An 18,253-nucleotide genomic window follows, 5' to 3' on the forward strand; every position below is an offset into this window, starting at 1 on the left:
GTCACCTATAAACAACAATAGTCTGAAATTTTGAAATTTATTTATTTATATTGTGTAATTTATGTTTTAAAGTACTTTGTCAAAATATTAATTGCCGCGTGAGCGGCAAAATTTTTTTTTTGCCATATTACATGGAATTTTTGTGGATTTCCATGGAATTTTTGTAAAATCCATAAAAATTACATGAAAACTAGTCCAAAATTTTATATTTTTATTATTGCTACTTATTAAAATTATCCAACTTTAACCCATAATATTAATTAAAATTCTTATTAAATTTTATAAAATAATCCGATAGAAATGTTCAGTACATGTTGCTATATCATTTTATCGGTTTAGTTTTTTCTTTTTACTATTCAATTTACAATTTATAAAAATTTGAAGTCACTTAATATTAGTGTAGTTATAGGTGGCAGCCACCATAAACCTAACCTGATAAATTTAGGTCAACCTGTCAGGTTACCTGAATTTGGTCAACCTGTTTGGAATTCTAGTCACATCATTTTTGAAGTATTATAGAAGTAAGAAATTTTTCCAAATAATTATCTAATTTTCTAAAAAGAATATTAAGCTTTTCTTAGTTTTTTATATAAAAAATAGCAAGTTTTTAGAAGTTATACTGCTCTTTTTTATCTTGTATATCTAAAAGTTTATATATTTCTATCATTAAGGGTAGAGTATTCGTTATAATTAATTTTTATTATAATAAATGTCCATTTGTTTTTGGTTCCAAAAACCCAGATTTGTTTATCTTCTTAAACACGAGGTGCAGATAAAAATATCGGCTAAATAAATTACCACGTCTTGTACTAAAAATAGCTGGCTGTACAAAATTAGAAATACCGGCTATATTAATTAACCGTATCTTGTAACTCTTTTCTTGCAAAATAAAGTTTCTTAGTCACAATGACAACGTCAACTAAGGGTAAAAAGCAAGAAAAGTAATATTTATTATTAAGAAATTGAGAAATTCTTTAATGTTTTTCTATAGTTTTTCGATTATTAAAACATTTTAGACTTCCTAACTGGGTATAGCATATGCAAACTTATAATCCTACACTGAAAATATTCAGAGGAGCAAACGGTAGATATATGTTTCGTGATACATCCAGAACACTAGAAGTTCTTTCTATTCATGCTGAACTACAAACAAGTAAAGAGTATTGCTCTAATCCATATTACCGTGCTATTACTAAAAAAGAAAATATACCAACTCCTCCATGGATTCCTCTACTCTCTGGTTATTGTGTAATTGGAAAACTTTGTGATCAATATATACGTTTAGAAATTTAAAGTAGTAATGAAGAACACCTTATATATAGTTGGGAAATTTATGAAAATGTGGAAATGTCTGAACTTATATATTCGGGAGTAAATTCTGATTTTTTTGTAAGCATGAAAAAATACATAAAACTATCAGGAGAAATCTCTATTCCTGACGTTCTTAGTTTGCGTGATCCTAATATAATTTATGATTTACAATTAAAAGTAAACTCAATTTATCCACATCTTTTTAACATTACTGCAACTAAATCTCAAAATAAAATTGCTAAGTTAACTACTACTATGCAAAAGAAAGGAGAAAAACTACTAAAAAAAGTATCAGTAATCTCCCAACCGCCAATAATTTGTCATGGAATTGAAATCAAAAAACCAGGAATGCAATTAACTCCAGAAGCAACTTTAGCACTTGCAGTTGAATATGAAGCTTTGAAAAAATTAGAAGACACATCACGTAAACAGATCAAGCGAGCTAAAACCAATAATGAATATATGAAAAACTTGAAATATAAGCTACATGAAGAAAAAGATCAAGAATTATTAAATAATTGGATACAAAAAACATTAGAGAAAACGAATATTGAATCTACTATATTCGTTAGTACAGATCAGTATCTTACCAGCATATATATACAACCTTGTTTAACGTGTCACAACCTTGATTTATCTAAAAAAAACTGGATGTTCATAGAATCGGTCATAATCTTCAAATTAAAATTAAGTGTAAGATCTGTCAAGGAATTACGGAATATAGTAATGAATCACTTAATGCACAATTCTCTTCTCTTGCAGCAGGTGCAGGACTTGTTGGTGGCGTTAATAGGCAACAACTACAAACTATATTTTCTATAATAGGTATAACAGCACAATCATCAAAAGGTCATTATCATAATAAACAAAATGAATATTTGGAAAAAATAAATGATGAAGCGGAGATAAGTGCACAAATTGCATTAACTAATGCTATTGCACATATTAAAGCAAAAGGGAAAAGAATATTACCCACTAGTTTTGATTGCTCTTGGTCTCACTGTCAGAATGCAAACCAGGCTAGTGGAGAACTAATATATCAAGGAAATCTTGATGGTAAAAGAAAAAAGACTTTGTCAATATTTAATAAAATAAAAACAAATTCAATTTTTTTTATGATAGGATATGATCACAAACCTGTTATTGCTTTTGCTACTGCTGAAAAACCACGTAAATTAAAAAAAAGAAATGGCCAAGAATATGAGGTTTTTCATGGCAATCATGAAAAGACATCATGGCAAATGGAACATGCAATATTATTACGAATTATTGAAAAAATTGTTCCAGTATTAGAAGCAGCTGAAGTACTTTTAGATATTGAAGTAGATGGTGATCTAAATTCAAATAAGACTTTAAATAATATTCCATGTGTGAGCAAAGTATATGCGGATTTAAAACATATTGGCAAAAATATTAGAGTAAAGATTGGTAAGTTATTGAAGGTAATTTAAGTACAGTCAACTCTCTTTATAGTCACACATTTGGGACAGTCCATATTTGGTGATTATGAAGAGATGTGACTATATAAAAAATTTCTTATATTTGTATATCATAATTCCGGCCAAAAATTAACATAATTTTAGCCAGAATTATACTTAAAACTTTATTGTATCGTAACTTCGCCAATATTAATCGTAGAGAGATGATCTTACCGCCATTCGATTCGTCTTGATGAGACGGTTCTAATGGTATAAAATACGTCGAAATCCAATCACTAGATTAATTTCCGAAATTAAAAAAATATTAATGGTTTTTGTGTAATAACTCTGTCAATATTGATTCTAGAAAGACGATCTTACTACCATTCGATTCGTCTTGATGAGACGAATCTAATGGTATAAGATACATCGAAATCCAATCACTAGATCAATTTCCGAAATTAAAAAATATTAACTGGTTTTTAAGTAATAACTCCGTCAATATTGATCACAGAGAGATGAGCTTACCACCATTCGATTCGTCTCGATGAGGCGATTCCAACGAGCTATAAATCGTCTTTTTACAATCACTAGGTACCGAGAAATCTAGCAAAATGTTAAATGGCGCAGTAAACGTAAATCAAGAAATATTATAATGCCGATGTTTAACATTTTGTTGAATAACTCGCCAGCCAGTGATCGGAAAAGGATAAAACTACCACCATTCGATTCGTCTCAGTGAGACGATTCTAACAAGCTATGATACATCTTTGTACGATTATTATATGCCAAGTTATTTAATATATTCTTTATATAACTGTGATTATAAACGGTTTTTTTTAATATAAGATTTTTGAGGATAGGTGTAATAGTGACTATAGATAGATTGTGACTATATAGGATAGATTTTAATAATAAAGTGTTTTGAACATTCAACTGGTGTGACTATATAGTAGAATGTGACTATAACGGGAGTGACTATAGAGGGAGTTGACTGTATTTTTACCAATAACATAATATTAACATAACAGTTTAATGTAACAAACAATCTTAAGTACTAACGATTTTAGATTATCTTTTTGTCATTAGTATGCAGCTAGCTGATTATTTAAGCTTTATTTTATTATAATTTTTTTTGATAGAAAATTTTTATTTTTTTTTGCAAATATTTTTTACTTATAATTGTAAATATTTTACATTAGTTATGGTTATGTAATAGAATAGAATGTAAAAAGTTGTAATTATTTTCATTTTAATTACAAATAATTAATAAACTGCTAAATGTTTTATTTATTCTGATTCTCAATTATTTAATTATTCTATGTTGCAGTAAAAAGTTCCATGTGGAAAGAATATGAAAATATGATAATGACCTATTACAATTTATGTGTCTATACAGCAAGTGGACAAAAACTTGATGAAAATAAAATTACTGTATCCGATGCTGAATTAGAAAAAGTACATGATGGTCTTGTTGCTCACCTTTCAGATAATCATAGTTTTTGTTGGGATGAAGTATGTTGGAGAAAAGAAAATCCTGATATTCAATTAAAAGCACCACATTTAAAAGAACATACATTTAATCAAAGAGAGAAGTTTCGTCAATTTCTCAAAGAATGCTTTTATATACCAACAAAACAGAGCTTAATTACTTACATTAGAATATCATATAATGAAGCATTCAACCGAGTTAAATTATGCTTTCAAGATAAAAAAATTGATTATTGGAAAACCTATAGTACACGACATGCTCTAGCTGTTTTTCAATATAACAATGGTCTGTTAAATATGCTGAAAATTGCCTGATCAGCATGTAATATTCCATATTTTTCTGAAACTGATAAGAAAAATATTAGTAAAATAGCTGAAGAACGAAAAAAATAAAACCAAAGAAATTCTAATGATATTGCTAAACGAAATGAAGAACGAGGCAAAAAAATCTAAGAACAAAAAACTAACTTGGAAACATTTGATTGGGATAAAGTACAGTGAGCATCATATGCTAATTCAAAATTGAATAAATAAAATAAATAAATAACATAAAAAATATTTTCTTTAGGATTTCATACCTTATAGACGTAATATTCAAGAAAAAATCAAAGCTAAAGAATTTGAACTTACATTTGCCAAACATATACTTGATTTTGAAAAAATTCAGAAATGTTTGGCTTGTAAAGCATTTCCAAAGTATTCTCCATTAGGCTTATGTCGATACCATGAATTTTGTTTCAAATATGGATGGTATCAGGAATTTCCAAATAAACAATATATACCACCATCACAAAATTTAATAGCTAATCCACCTACATCATATGATATACTTGTAAAAATGTTTGGATATCAAGAGTTTCAAGATATGCAGGAAATAGCAATATCATCATATGTAAATGGAAAACATACCTTTATCTCAATGCATACAGGTGCAGGAAAAACAATGTGTTATTGGATTTCTGCAATTTTACGCGGAGGTTTGACTGTTTTAATAAGTCCATTAGTATCTTTAATTGATGATCAAGTGGTAAGTTAAACTGATTATTTACTACAATTAATGAAAGAAAGATTATAATTTAATTTTTCTATAGATCGAAACAATTGCTGCTAGAATTGGATGTACTAGCATCTATACCGGAAAGCATCAACCTCCACAATATTTTGAAAAAGTCTTTTCTGAGATCGCTATTGGGTTAATTAAAATCTTATATATAACTGCAGAAAGCTTTATCAACAATAGTTCATTTATCAGAATGCTTTTAAATTTCGCAAAATATGCACCTGTATCATTTGTAATAGATGAAGTGCATTGCATTATAAAATGCAAGCATTTTAGGTAAGATATAATTCAAATATTAATTTAAAAATTTTATTTGATATATTAAACTTAACTTATATAGAGAATCCTGGAGTAAATTAAGAAAAATTTCAACATTCTTTCCAAGTAGTTCAATTATGATGCTTACGGGAACTTGCAAGGAATCTGATGCTTATCTAATTTTGGAGAATCTCAGACTTGCTTCAAATGATGTGGCTTTTATTCGAGGGTTATCTTTTTCACGTCCAGAACTTACAATGAAAATGCATCCTAAAAGTACTAAGGAAAAAACTATTGGAGAAATTATTACCCTATTAAAAGAATTAAATGAAGGGAAATGCATTATTTACTGTCCAACAGTACGAATATGTGATGATGTTTATGAGCAACTTCAGGAAAAATCTGGCCTTGGATTACCAATGGCTGTGTATTATAGTTCCTTAGACAGTAAAGAAAAAAAAAAAATTGAAATCATGGAAAGAGAATGCAATCCAACTTATGATTGCAACTAATGCTTTTGGTATGGGTCTTAATGATAAAAAAGTTCGTTTGGTAATACATTATTCCTTTCCATTGAGTATAGGTAAGACACTACTATTATATCAAAGAAATAAATATAATAGCATTATTAATAAAACTAATCTTACCCTTTAAAATAGGCAATCTTATACAAGAAACTGGAAGAGTGAGAAGAGACCATAATCCCGCGAAGTGTATAATTTTTTATACCTGCCATGATATTTGCACTAATTATACAATTATAATACAAAGTAGAGAATCGTAAGTATTAATTGTGTAAAGAAATATAATTAATATTATGATTTAATTAAAAATATATTTTGTAGTATAACTGAAGATATGAATGATAGTTTTGAGGCAAATAAAAGAAAAGAATACCTTGCCAAAGCATGTGAAAAAATATTTGAAGTTGTTCATTTTTGTGAAGAACAATATATCTGTAGAGAGCAAATGCTTGCCGAATATTTTGCATGGAATGGTGATAATTTAAGTCCTCCATGTGCACATTGTGACAACTGCTTACGCGTAAAGTTCCGAATTTGACCTGACGGATCAGGTGACCCGATGGGTTGACCTGAAAAATTCAGGTCAGGTAGCAGATTTAATGACCCGACCTCGGGTCAGGTTAGTCACAGTTGGGTACCCGATCCGACCTATTGACCCGACATATTTCAGTTAAAAATAAGATGTTTCAGCATTTTATATATATAAAAAATGCCAAACTGACCTGAATCCGACGTTTTTTCATTAAAAATAATTACAAAAATGTCTTTTTTTATTAAAAACGTTGGGTTCGATTAAAGAAACAAAAAAAAAATGTTTTTTTATTAAAAAACATCAAACCTGACGTTTTTTATTAAAAGAAACAAAAAAAAACAAAAAAAATTGTTTCTTTAATTTAAAAACGTCAAATCTGACGTTTTTTCATTTAAAAAAATAAAAAAAGTTTCTTTAATTTAAAAATGTCGGGTCTGACATTTTTCATTAGAAAAAACAAAAAAATACGTTTTGGCGTAATAAAAAGTGCCAAAACATACTTTTCCATAAAATAATTGTAAAAAAAAACATTCGGCGTTTTTTCTTATAATTTGATATATAAAAAACGCTGAAATGTTTTTTTGACCCAAAATATATCAGGTCAATGGGTCGGGTCGGGTATCCGAACTGACCTGTGATATTTGGGTCAGGTCACCAAATTCATGACTTGCCTTGGGTCAGGTCAAGTCAATTACCCAATCCGATCCGACCCATTCGGAGCTCTACTTACGCATACAAGCTGAGCTAATACATGAAGTTGATGTAAAAACTGATGCTATCAAAATGGTAGAGGTGGTTGAAGAAATAATAAATAAGCTGCGTGAAAGTGGAAAATTAATTTCACCAAAAGATATCATATAGGTTTATTGTCAACTCAAGTGTGATAATGAAGAGCTTACCTCATTGAATATTTATCGTAAAATACGAAAAAAAATTGTCTGTACAAAAGCAGATGCTCAGCACTTGTTAGACTGGCTTATAATACGTGGAATGGTAAAAATAATGATAAACTTGTACCGGCCAAATCCAAATGGAAATACGTTGCAAACAAATATTCACATAGTTGGTGTTATTGAAGGTGTAACTGCAATAGTAATGGAAAAGAATTGGAAAATATGGCTTCGCCATTTTCGAAAATAAATATATGTATATTTTATAAAATAATGTATAAAATAATGTAATAAAATTTATTTCTAAAATTAGAAAAGACTTATATGACGCGTTAACTCAAAAATGAACCAAAAATGTGGAACCCAATAATTTTCTTTATTTCACATTCGCCAAAAACATATAGACATTTGTGACTATTTTAAAACTTTATACGAAAGTTTTTCAAAAAAGTTTTTAAACGAATATATCTTTTTAAGTTAAAAAATAGTAGTTCAGACCCATGGCTTTCTAACCATGTAAATTTTATCCTTTTTTGTTAAGTATTACAAAGTTGGTATTGCAATGAAAATCGTATTACAGAATTTTTTTTTTTGGACATTTTACTATAATAAAAATTAATTATAGCGATTTCTCTACCCTTAAGGGTCTAGTATATTACGTTATTCCCTATATGACAAAAAATTGGAGATCATCTTTTTCTTACTTTCGTTACAAGAAAAAATTTTTTAATATTTTTCAAACTCCTGCTTAAAAATATCTGTTAGAGAGCCAAAGTTTCTGGTTTTTCAAATAAACTTTAAAAAAGTATAGTATAAATATAGTTTACAACGAAAAACTACTATATGAAGTTAATAGTAGTTGCGAATTCTCTAAGGTAAGTTGCGAATTCTCTAATTAGACTAACTTTAAATTAACTTAAAACTTGCGAAACTTTGAGACTTAATAATATAGTAATTAGTTAAATAATTTATATCAAAAAATTAGCAAGCATCATATTCAAATAAAAATTTTTACTAATACCATTTATTTTTTTATTATCTTAAGTGTATTTGTTCCTTTAAACTAAATACAAAATATTTTATGTGTTGTGAAGTAATAATTAGATTATTATAATTTTATAATGAAATGGAAAGGCAAATAAATTAATTTAATAACCTTGAATTATATATTTGGCGTTTGTGGAGTTATTATTTTTAATGTACAATATCAATCAAGCAAATGGTATTTTCATTAAGTTTTGTCCATAAAAATATATAGAAATATTAATAAATTGTTAAAATGTAGATAGGATACATTATATTTATTATTTGAACATATATTTAATAAAATTCATATGGTAGGTTGAGAAATATTTTATTTTTCCAAGAGTTTTCTCATCAATTTCGTGGTCACGTAATCATATAAAATGATCGTCATATGGTCATATACAAATGATGACGTAATATACTGGACCCTTAAATTATATAAAGAAATATTTGAATTATACAATAATTGTTTCAACAGCTTCTAGTTGAAAAGTTGCAATTATATCAGGACCCAGAAATATATACACAGGCAATCTCGATAAATCGGATCAGTTGGTTCCAGTAAAAATATCCGATATATCAAGATATCCGATATATCGAAAAAATCTCGCCAAACCGGATTTATATAAAAATATATGAAAAATCCAAAATACCAAGAAATCACATGATTTTTCGTTCAAAATTTTCAAAATTTTATTCAAAATGAATATAATTTTATTATTATAAAAGAACTATCTGTCATACATTAAAATCAAAATATTCATTTAGTTTACTTTGCCTTTTTTCATTTATATTATCAAAAAAGATCCTTTTTTTCAATTTAATTAAATTTTTCATTTCTAAATTACCAATTTCTAAATCTTTTTGTTGAATATATTTAATTACATTTTCAATGCTATTTAACGCAACTATTGTAGAGATTTCATCTTGCTCCTCTTCCTCTTCAATTTCCCTTTCATTTGTTCCCTTTACAACGTCAACAATTTCTTGTAATGATAATTCCTCTTCAGCAAGATTTTGCTATTATCAATATTAATATAGTCATTCACAGCTAAAGGATCTACGAATCCTAACTCATCAATTAATGATTGTAATTCATGTCCAATATTATCTTCTTCATAATCAGAATTGTCTAAACATTCAGAATCTTCCATATTATTATTGGGAATAAAGTTGCTTGCTGAAATCAAGTAGTTTAGGCTAAGGCCAAAACTTTTTTAAAACCGAAAGTTTAGGCAATTAAAAGTAAATTTGCCGAAATTATACAATGCCAAAACTTTTACCGAAAGGCCGAAATTTGGCCGAAATTATTGGCCAACATTAATACTATAATTCTGGCCGGATAATGATCGACACATAAATTTCCTTTTATGGAATTTTGTGTAACATTTGTGCGATACATTTCTCCGATTTTACTGGGAAATAAAATTTCCTTTTTTTTGGAAATTTGTGTAACTTCATGTGACACAATGTCATAATTTCGGCTGAATTTATTTTGACTAAAATTAAGACCGAGCTTCGGCCTAATTTTGGCATTTTTGGCATTTGATTTGATTGGCCGAAACCTTTCAGAATTTCCTTTTTAGTTTCGGCAGGCAACCTTAATTGGAAAGGATTCCAGCTTTAGCCCAACTGTTAAGAATTGTTTTTTTAGATACTTTTTTCCAGGCATTAGCAATTAAATTGATTGAATCAAAAATATCAATTAAAGTAATGGCTCCTCTTCATAAAAATCATAAGCTTGAATACGATTTTGTATGTAACAATTTGTGATATTGTACTTTTAAACTATAAATAATGCCTTGATCTAATGGTTGAAGAAATGATGTTGTATTTGGTGGTAAAAAATGAACCTTAATATTTAAAAGACTATTGATGTTCTCAGATTCATGACATCTAGCATTATTTATTAGTAAAATAATATGCCGATTTTCTCTAAGCATTTTGGAATTTAATCTTTCAAGATAATGTTTGAAAATACTTCTTTGCATCCAAGCTTTAGAGTTCCAATAATACCAAACAGGGAGAGATCTTTTTTCAATTCCCTTTAATGCACATGGTATTTCATATTTATGAATAAAAACTAAAGGCAATCTTTCATCCCAGAAGCATTACAAGTTGCCAAATACTAATACGTTTTTTACCAAGTACAGGATCATGTGCTATTGTTTTGGATGGTTCTAAACTAAACATGGGGCCCGAAACCTCTGAGAGGATTTCTGAAAGTTTCGGGTTTCGGAATATACGAATCAAAACCTCACCCGAAACCCTAAACAAGTTCCAAAACCCTAAATAAATCCCGAAACCCGAAACTAATTTCAGTTATCTCGAAACTAATCCTGATATCCAGAAACTCGTTGATTGGATAATCACGTGGCAATTTAAATAATTAATAGATCGATATTCAATATATCGTGTTTGATAACCATCTTTACTTTTTACATTCAAGCCTTTGGCTGTCTCACATTAATTCACCTGATATAGTTTTTCTTTTAATTTTATTAATTTTCATTCTTCTTTTAATATAGATATCACTTCCCTAGTATAGTTTCTACCCCTTACTATGTTATGGATTAGCAGGCCATGCCTTCTCGTCTTGGGAATAACTGAAAAGGTGGGCGGCTTCTCAAATGGGAGTTTCATACAATTATATATTTTGATTAGTATTCATATTTTATTATGTAATGTCTTAAATCTCTTGTATGACAGTCTATCTATAACATAAAAATAAAAAATAAAAATAAAAATGTTTGGACTTAATTGAGAAGTCTTTTTAATAAAATGTCAGATAGTAATTCAATATTGTTATAATTTTAGTTATTTTAATAAAAATTAATTAAGTAAATTAATAGGTTTCGGTTATATTTCGGTATATAAAAGTTTCAGGAATTTCGGGTCAGTTTCGGGTTTCAAGTTTCGGAAAAAAAACACCCATCCCGAAACTAAGTTTCAGTATATACCGAAACCTAAAGGCAGGGTTGTGGTAGTACACCTGTACTAGCAAAATTCTAGTATGTACTGTACTAGCAAAAATTTCGTACAAGTACTAAGTACACTGTACTAATACAATTATTACTTTTTAGGATATAATTTAACCATTTTAGGTAGATATCATGTGATCAATATTGTTTATATTTATAAAATTAACCAATAAAATTTATTAATAGTATGTACTAAAATTGTATTTGTACTAAATTTTCAAGTACAAGTACAGTACTTAGTACTGTACTATACTGTACTAGTACTGTACTAGTACAATTCCCAATCCTGCCTAAAGGGTTTCGGGAGGTTTCAGTTTCGGGGCCCATGTTTATTCTAAACACCAAAAAAGAGCAATTTCATCATAGTTTCAGATATCTTTTAGTTCATATGCTTGAAGAATTTCTCGTAATTCAGCTCTCATTTGTGGAAGTTCATCAATAGGAGCACTGCCAGCTTCTCCTTTTTTTTTATATGTATGCAAATTATTTCTCTGTTTAAAGTTGTTTAACCATCCTGCAAATGCTGAAAAGTTGGTGATATCAAGTAAGTTAGCACACTCCTACTGCTTTTTGTTGGATAATAGGCCCATTTATAGTTAAATTTCTTGAAATTTGTTAATCAACCCAAATGCTCATTACTTCTTCTAGTTGTGGATAAACACTAGATTTTTCATGAAAATTATTTGCATTTAGTAAAGTGGTATTAATGGAAAGCCAATGTTTTGATCTTTTTAAAATATCAGAAACTGTGCTAGTGGAAATTCCATATTGTGCTGCTAATTGAACACCACTAAGTTTTGATCTCTTTATTTTTCGCAGAGTTCTTTCTTTTGAGCTAATGTTAAAGATTTCTTCTTTTTATTATTCGTATCTTTGTTTTCTCTTATGCTAAAGTATATTTTGAAAAAAAAACAGTGAGAAAAATTGTTTGCCTAATTAATAAATGATTGACATAATTATTTTGGACTCCGAAAAAATTAATACGTCATATCAAGATTTTTTAACTATAGTTGATCTAGAATAAAATCCAATTTATGAAATATCGAGATTTTACTAATAAAGTTCAATATATCAAGACTATTTTAATATAGATGATTTAGTTCCAGAAGAAAAATCCAAAATAGTGCCAAATCTGGTTTATTGAGGATCCGATTTATCGAGATTGCCTATATATATAGGGGTAGAGTACACATACAGATGCGTCGCCATCATAGTGGAATTAGACAGAGTAAAGTTTTAATTTGCGTACAATTTTAGAATTTTTCATCTATAGTTAGGTCATCAAAATTATGTATTTTTTATCAAAATTTTTATATGTAAAAAATTAGTTTGCGTATTTTTGGCCTAAATTTGGCTAATCTTATATATATAATATATTTACTGTACGTACTAACCGTATTGTAATATTTAATATAAATTAAAAGAAATTTCTAAGGGTTAAAAAGTGAAATTTTAGAAAAATATTATTAAAAAAATGGTAAATTCTATTTTTTCACATTAGTATTTGCTTTCTTAATCTCATTTAATTTGTTGTCATCAATCTTTCCAGCTGAATCAAATAAACCAGGTAATTCCTGATTGATCTTAGCCTTATCTTGTTGTTTTATAAATAATATAGAAGCCATGATAAAATAATTAATAACTTAATGTCTGAAATTTTATTTGCGTATTTTTGCAGGATTTTCAATATCAGGTGTCAATTATGCATACTACTCATATAAAAAGTCTCTGTGTACAGCTCATAGTAAAAAAATTTTTCACCACCTGACCCCTATGGTCCTATATATATATTTCTGGATTCTATTATATCAGTTGTAAACTTAAAATTTGTAAAATAATAAGTCCAATAAGTTTTAGTTTGATATAATATTTCCAAATATAGTTTAATATCAGAAAAATTCTAAAAAAAATTCTTGAAACATTTTTCAAATGTTTTATTTGTAAAGTTATTTTTGCATATATAAAATGCATCTAAAAACTTTGGATAAAAGTTTCCAAGAATTTTTCTCAGATTTTTATTAATAGTTTGCATTATATAAAATGTATAATGAATTGGATAGGTTTTGTGAAAAAATTTGTCAAATTGCAGAATCAATTGCAAGATTAGCATCAATCATTATTACTGATGATTGCCTTTCTGTTGCCTTTAATATTTCATGAAAAACCCAAAGGTGTAATTCCATACTTTCAGGGCTTGAACAAAAAGGGGATGGCCAGAAATTACGTAATTTAATAAAGGGGGGAGGGGGTCAACCTGTGATGACGTTACACACGATTTTGATTTTCCATTTTTAGTATATGAATCATCAATTATATTCTCACAGTAAAAAAAGCATATGCTTTGAAATATTTTTCTTTACATAATAACTTTACATAATTATTTTACATAATTATTAAATGTAGATTGTGAACTATGCGGCCTTTGCAAGATTTAATACGTTTGTTCTTTTCCTGCAATGAAGCAAACGTATTTTAAAGAACCGAAATACTCCAAAAATTACCTTATCCAAAGTCCTAAAAATTTATATGAACAATATGTGAATGCCTTTGCATTCAGCGAAATGGTAAAAAGTCACAATAAAACACCAAACAAGAAAGTACTACACCAACAAGCTCAAGATAGTTGGCGAGAAGTGAAAAAGGAAGATAAAGAAAATATTCAAAATCGTATCTTTGAATTACTACGTACACCCATTCGATCTTACCCTTTCACTTTTTACGAACCTGTAGGAGAATCTCAAAGTGAATCTCAAAAAGAATCTCAAAAACGACCCTTAATACCTTTAGAGAATCCTCCCGAACTATTTGATAATATTCAACCTTCGTCAAATGCAACAGCACAAAAAAATCGCTTGATATTATTCAAAAGTCTAAAGTTGACTTGTATGAATACAACAATCTATTACGAACAGCATCATCACACGAACTTCGTTCCCAATTCGTCTCAAGTATTAAAAAGCTGGAGGAAACAATATTAATAGAAGAAAATAGACTTAAAAAGTTGAGGAACAATGCAGCAGCTCAGCAACGAGAGTACGAAAGAAAAAGAAGGAAAATATAGAGGAAAACATTGTGGAAGTGTATGATACACCAGGTCGTCCGTCATTTTTAATTAAAAATCCTGATCTTTTGGAAAAAATGCATGCGAGTGTTGAATTTGGAGCAGCAGATTATAAACGACACAAAGAAATAATTAAAGTGCGTACAATCAAGCACTTTCGCGAAAAAATGGACGAAGATTATGGTATTTATATGGCTAAATCCACGTTGCAAAATTATATGCAACCCAAACATCCAGGATCGAAAGAGGCACAGCGCCATCATCATCCCGCGCAGATTCGTTTTGCAGCTGTTAGAAGAGACGAAATGAATAGCCATGTTGACGAACATTACTGCCTGGCATCAGTCAAAGGCGTGAAGTCGTTTGCAACGACTTTTCCTCAAGACGTTTTAATAATTTCGCAAGATGATAAAGCTAAGGTATTTAAATATTTTTTTTAAATTTTCTCTTTTAATTTTATTATTTTAAATTCTAATTTAAGTTTCGATAGGTTCCACTTGGAATGGCTGCTGTTGGAAGGACATTCAAGACCATACAAACAACGAATGAGCCGGTATCCGTTCCCGATCATGACTTTCCTAAAGCCGCAAAGCACAAATTAGTTCCGTCTGTCTATCTGTTGATAAATCCTTCCGATACGAACGATTCATTACGCTCTGGTAAAGTGCGAATTTTTATTCGCCCGGAATATTTCTTAAGCACGTCTTGCGAAACTCATATGGTGGATCTCATGTCAATAACAAAAGAAGAAAATTTTCGTGAGTTTACACATAATGGAGATACTGTAAAACCATTTTGGTGCTTATTAACTGATGGTGGACCGGACGAAAACCCTCGATTCCTTGCCAACATCACAAAATATCTATTACTTTTTAAGAAACTTGATCTTGATTATCTTACGGTCTGGAACCCATGCTCCAGGGCAGTCAGCTTATAATCCAGTAGAGAGGAGTATGGCGTCACTTTCTGGAAAATTAGCTGGAGTTGAGTTAAATGCATTTACGTATGGTAACCATCTTGGAAGTGTTGAAGGAAAAATTACAATTACGGATAGGGATCTCGGACGTAATAATTTTAGACATGCAGGTGAACGTTTATGCGAACTTTGGAGCTGGGATAATATCAATGGGCATCCAGTTATTACCACATACGTTGAGGATCATGATCGGGCAGATTTTTTAGATATAGAAGAGGGATCGTGGGATTGGATTGATCGGCATGCACAAATTTGTAAGTATTCTCTTGATATAAGGAAGTGCAAAGACCGAAACTGTTGTGCACAACCACGTGCACTGGAGATACATAATCTTTTATCCGCAAACAATGGCTTTTTACCACCCGTTATACGAGGTCTAAGGTTGCTTGTCTAAACCTCTTCAAAATCCTACGATTAGTTTCGTCAAAATTTTACTATAGATTTATTATAGTTTCGGCAGAGTTTCGGCAGTTTCGGCATTTATAATAAGTTTCGGCAGTTTCGCCTTTCTCCAAAGTTTCGCCAGTTTTTTAATATAACTTTAATATAGTTTCGGCAGAATTTCGCTTTTCGGCGAAACGCCATCTTGCCTAAACCCCTAGGTTTCGGCAAGCAACCTTAACGAGGTCATGATGGACATTTTTTAAATTTAATCCATACTCTGGAGTATTTTGGAGAAAAATTGCCGGGCTATGATGAGCACTGTCCTAGCATCACTTCAGATTTATATCACAGTTTAACATGTCGAAAATGCTTTAGATATTTCCCATCCAAAGCATTTCTAAAGCAACACACTAAAACAATTCATTCAGGTGAAAGGGTACCAGTAGAAAGAGTAGCAATAAATGTTGTTATTGAAGCATCCAAATATTTGCAACAGGATTATGAATATAATGCAGAAAGTACACAAGATGATGAGAACGAGAATTCAAATGATAATACTTCACAGGAACTTTAAAAAGAAAAGACAACAAAAAGAGGTAGAGGTAGGGCCACGAAATTACAAACATAATTAATTCAATAGTAAAACTTTAGAAATAAGGAAATTTTACATTTAATTATCATGTATTACAGATGCTTAATGATAAATAAAATACATTGAATTTATGAAACAGAAATATAAAATTCATTATTTAAACTGTTAAATTTATAAAATATACGCGTTCAATAAAATAAATAAGAGAGATAAATATTTACGTCGTCAAACCTTTTTAACATATCACGTGATTGTATGATTTCTTTATTTGGAAATGATGACAGAGGGGGGGAGGGGGGGTAAAAAACTCAAAAATCAAATTACGTAATTTCTGGCCATCCCCATTAAGAATATTATTTTAATAATAATTGAATTTTACAAATAATAATAATGCTATACCATAGTGGTTGTTTTATATGTAATATCATTTAATATACAGTCCAAAAATTATATTCAATTATCAACTTATTTGAGAGTTATCTATAATAATTTGATAAGTATATTATTATTATCCCATCTTCTAATAATTATTCAGCATGAATTACATTTTTTTTGATGGTCCAACCAATTGGACATCAAAGTGGTATCATTTAATAGTGATTTAAAAGTTAGATAAAATTTCTGAATAGTTGCATATAAATCTTTAGAATATATTAGTTGTAAAGGATATTTTTCTTCCAAGAATTTTCTTTGAGCTGTTATGCTAAATTTACAATGAGATGTTAAAAACTTGATGTCATTTATCATTTCAGTTGTAAATTTTTTTTGTTCTTTAAAAGTTATCATTTCTACACTTAAAGAATAATTATGTTCATTTATAAGTTTATTAATAATAATATTTAAATTCAGATTTTTGCTTTTATTTAGAACATGAAACATTGATTAAAAATGGATATTTTGTTTTTTTTGTGAAATATTTTTTTTAGATTTTAACTCATATAAACCATCATAAATACATAAATATGTTTGATGTCAGATATTGCCTTTTATCTTCATATAATACACAATCTTTTTTTATATGAAAGTAGACCAATTATCAAAAAATGAGCCATATTCTTCCCAAGATGAAAAAATCTTGTCACTAAACAGATCAGAATTTGTAATTTCATTGAAAGGATAGGTTAATAAATTTTCTTCAGAAAAATAATATTTTCATCAAACATTTTATTAGTAGATTAATTTTATAATTTGAAAACAAGGACATCTGGAAGAAACTATTGATAAATATGATTACATCACTGATAATGATTTTAAATAATATAATAATAATTATTATGATATTAGATTACATGAAATTGTGGTACTAGTATTATAACGCATATGCATTAAAATATAATTATCTATTATTTAATAAGTTTGCATTTTAGTTAATTTTAGAATAAAATCCTAAAACTTAAAATTTATATGTAAAAATCAAATCACTGGCATTTTTTTTAAAAATTATCTAAGTAAAAATCTTTTTGAATTTAGAAAATCTTTTTTTGTTTCACAAAATTGCATATAAAAATACTGTATAAATTATAAAAAAAAAAATTTATGATATCTAATAATACTTAGCAATTTCCTAATTATAAACTAAAAATCAAAATATTATGCTATATAGAAAAAATGCCTTTAAAAAAAATAAATGCAGCACCTTTTTGATTCCATTTTTCAACTACTCACATTTAATTATTTTTGCATATAATGTCCTTAAATTGATTTAAATTTTTTATTTTCATTATCACTTCATGCAATTCAGAAATGATT

At 28.6% G+C, this 18,253-nt stretch overlaps 5 protein-coding genes across 5 annotated transcripts; all 5 read left to right on the forward strand.

Annotated features, from left to right (window-relative positions):
- Positions 1 to 1,038: 1,038 nt before the first annotated feature.
- On the forward strand, positions 1,039 to 1,293 carry OCT59_007234 (uncharacterized protein; the record flags this gene model as incomplete). Its single annotated transcript, XM_066147279.1, has 1 exon — positions 1,039 to 1,293. The coding sequence occupies one exon, from the start codon at positions 1,039 to 1,041 to the stop codon at positions 1,291 to 1,293; it is 255 nt and encodes an 84-aa protein (XP_065998568.1).
- A 102-nt stretch (positions 1,294 to 1,395) lies between these two features.
- On the forward strand, positions 1,396 to 2,762 carry OCT59_007235 (uncharacterized protein; the record flags this gene model as incomplete). Its single annotated transcript, XM_066147288.1, has 3 exons — positions 1,396 to 1,878; positions 2,004 to 2,367; positions 2,434 to 2,762. The coding sequence occupies 3 exons, from the start codon at positions 1,396 to 1,398 to the stop codon at positions 2,760 to 2,762; spliced, it is 1,176 nt and encodes a 391-aa protein (XP_065998569.1).
- Positions 2,763 to 4,091: 1,329 nt separating this feature from the next.
- OCT59_007236 (uncharacterized protein) lies at positions 4,092 to 6,600 on the forward strand (the record flags this gene model as incomplete). Its single annotated transcript, XM_066147297.1, has 7 exons — positions 4,092 to 4,506; positions 4,675 to 4,712; positions 4,789 to 5,247; positions 5,312 to 5,556; positions 5,621 to 5,985; positions 6,198 to 6,318; positions 6,384 to 6,600. 7 exons carry the CDS (start codon positions 4,092 to 4,094, stop codon positions 6,598 to 6,600), a joined length of 1,860 nt encoding a protein of 619 aa, XP_065998570.1.
- A 7,347-nt stretch (positions 6,601 to 13,947) lies between these two features.
- Positions 13,948 to 14,469, forward strand: OCT59_007237 (uncharacterized protein; the record flags this gene model as incomplete). The annotated part of the gene is made up of 1 exon (XM_066147303.1): positions 13,948 to 14,469. One exon carries the CDS (start codon positions 13,948 to 13,950, stop codon positions 14,467 to 14,469), a length of 522 nt encoding a protein of 173 aa, XP_065998571.1.
- A 1,036-nt stretch (positions 14,470 to 15,505) lies between these two features.
- On the forward strand, positions 15,506 to 16,486 carry OCT59_007238 (uncharacterized protein; the record flags this gene model as incomplete). Its single annotated transcript, XM_066147309.1, has 2 exons — positions 15,506 to 15,909; positions 16,288 to 16,486. 2 exons carry the CDS (start codon positions 15,506 to 15,508, stop codon positions 16,484 to 16,486), a joined length of 603 nt encoding a protein of 200 aa, XP_065998572.1.
- Between the last annotated feature and the right edge of the window lie 1,767 nt (positions 16,487 to 18,253).

Source organism: Rhizophagus irregularis, chromosome 15, assembly GCF_026210795.1.
Source record: "Rhizophagus irregularis chromosome 15, complete sequence".
Taxonomy (NCBI): domain Eukaryota; kingdom Fungi; phylum Glomeromycota; class Glomeromycetes; order Glomerales; family Glomeraceae; genus Rhizophagus; species Rhizophagus irregularis.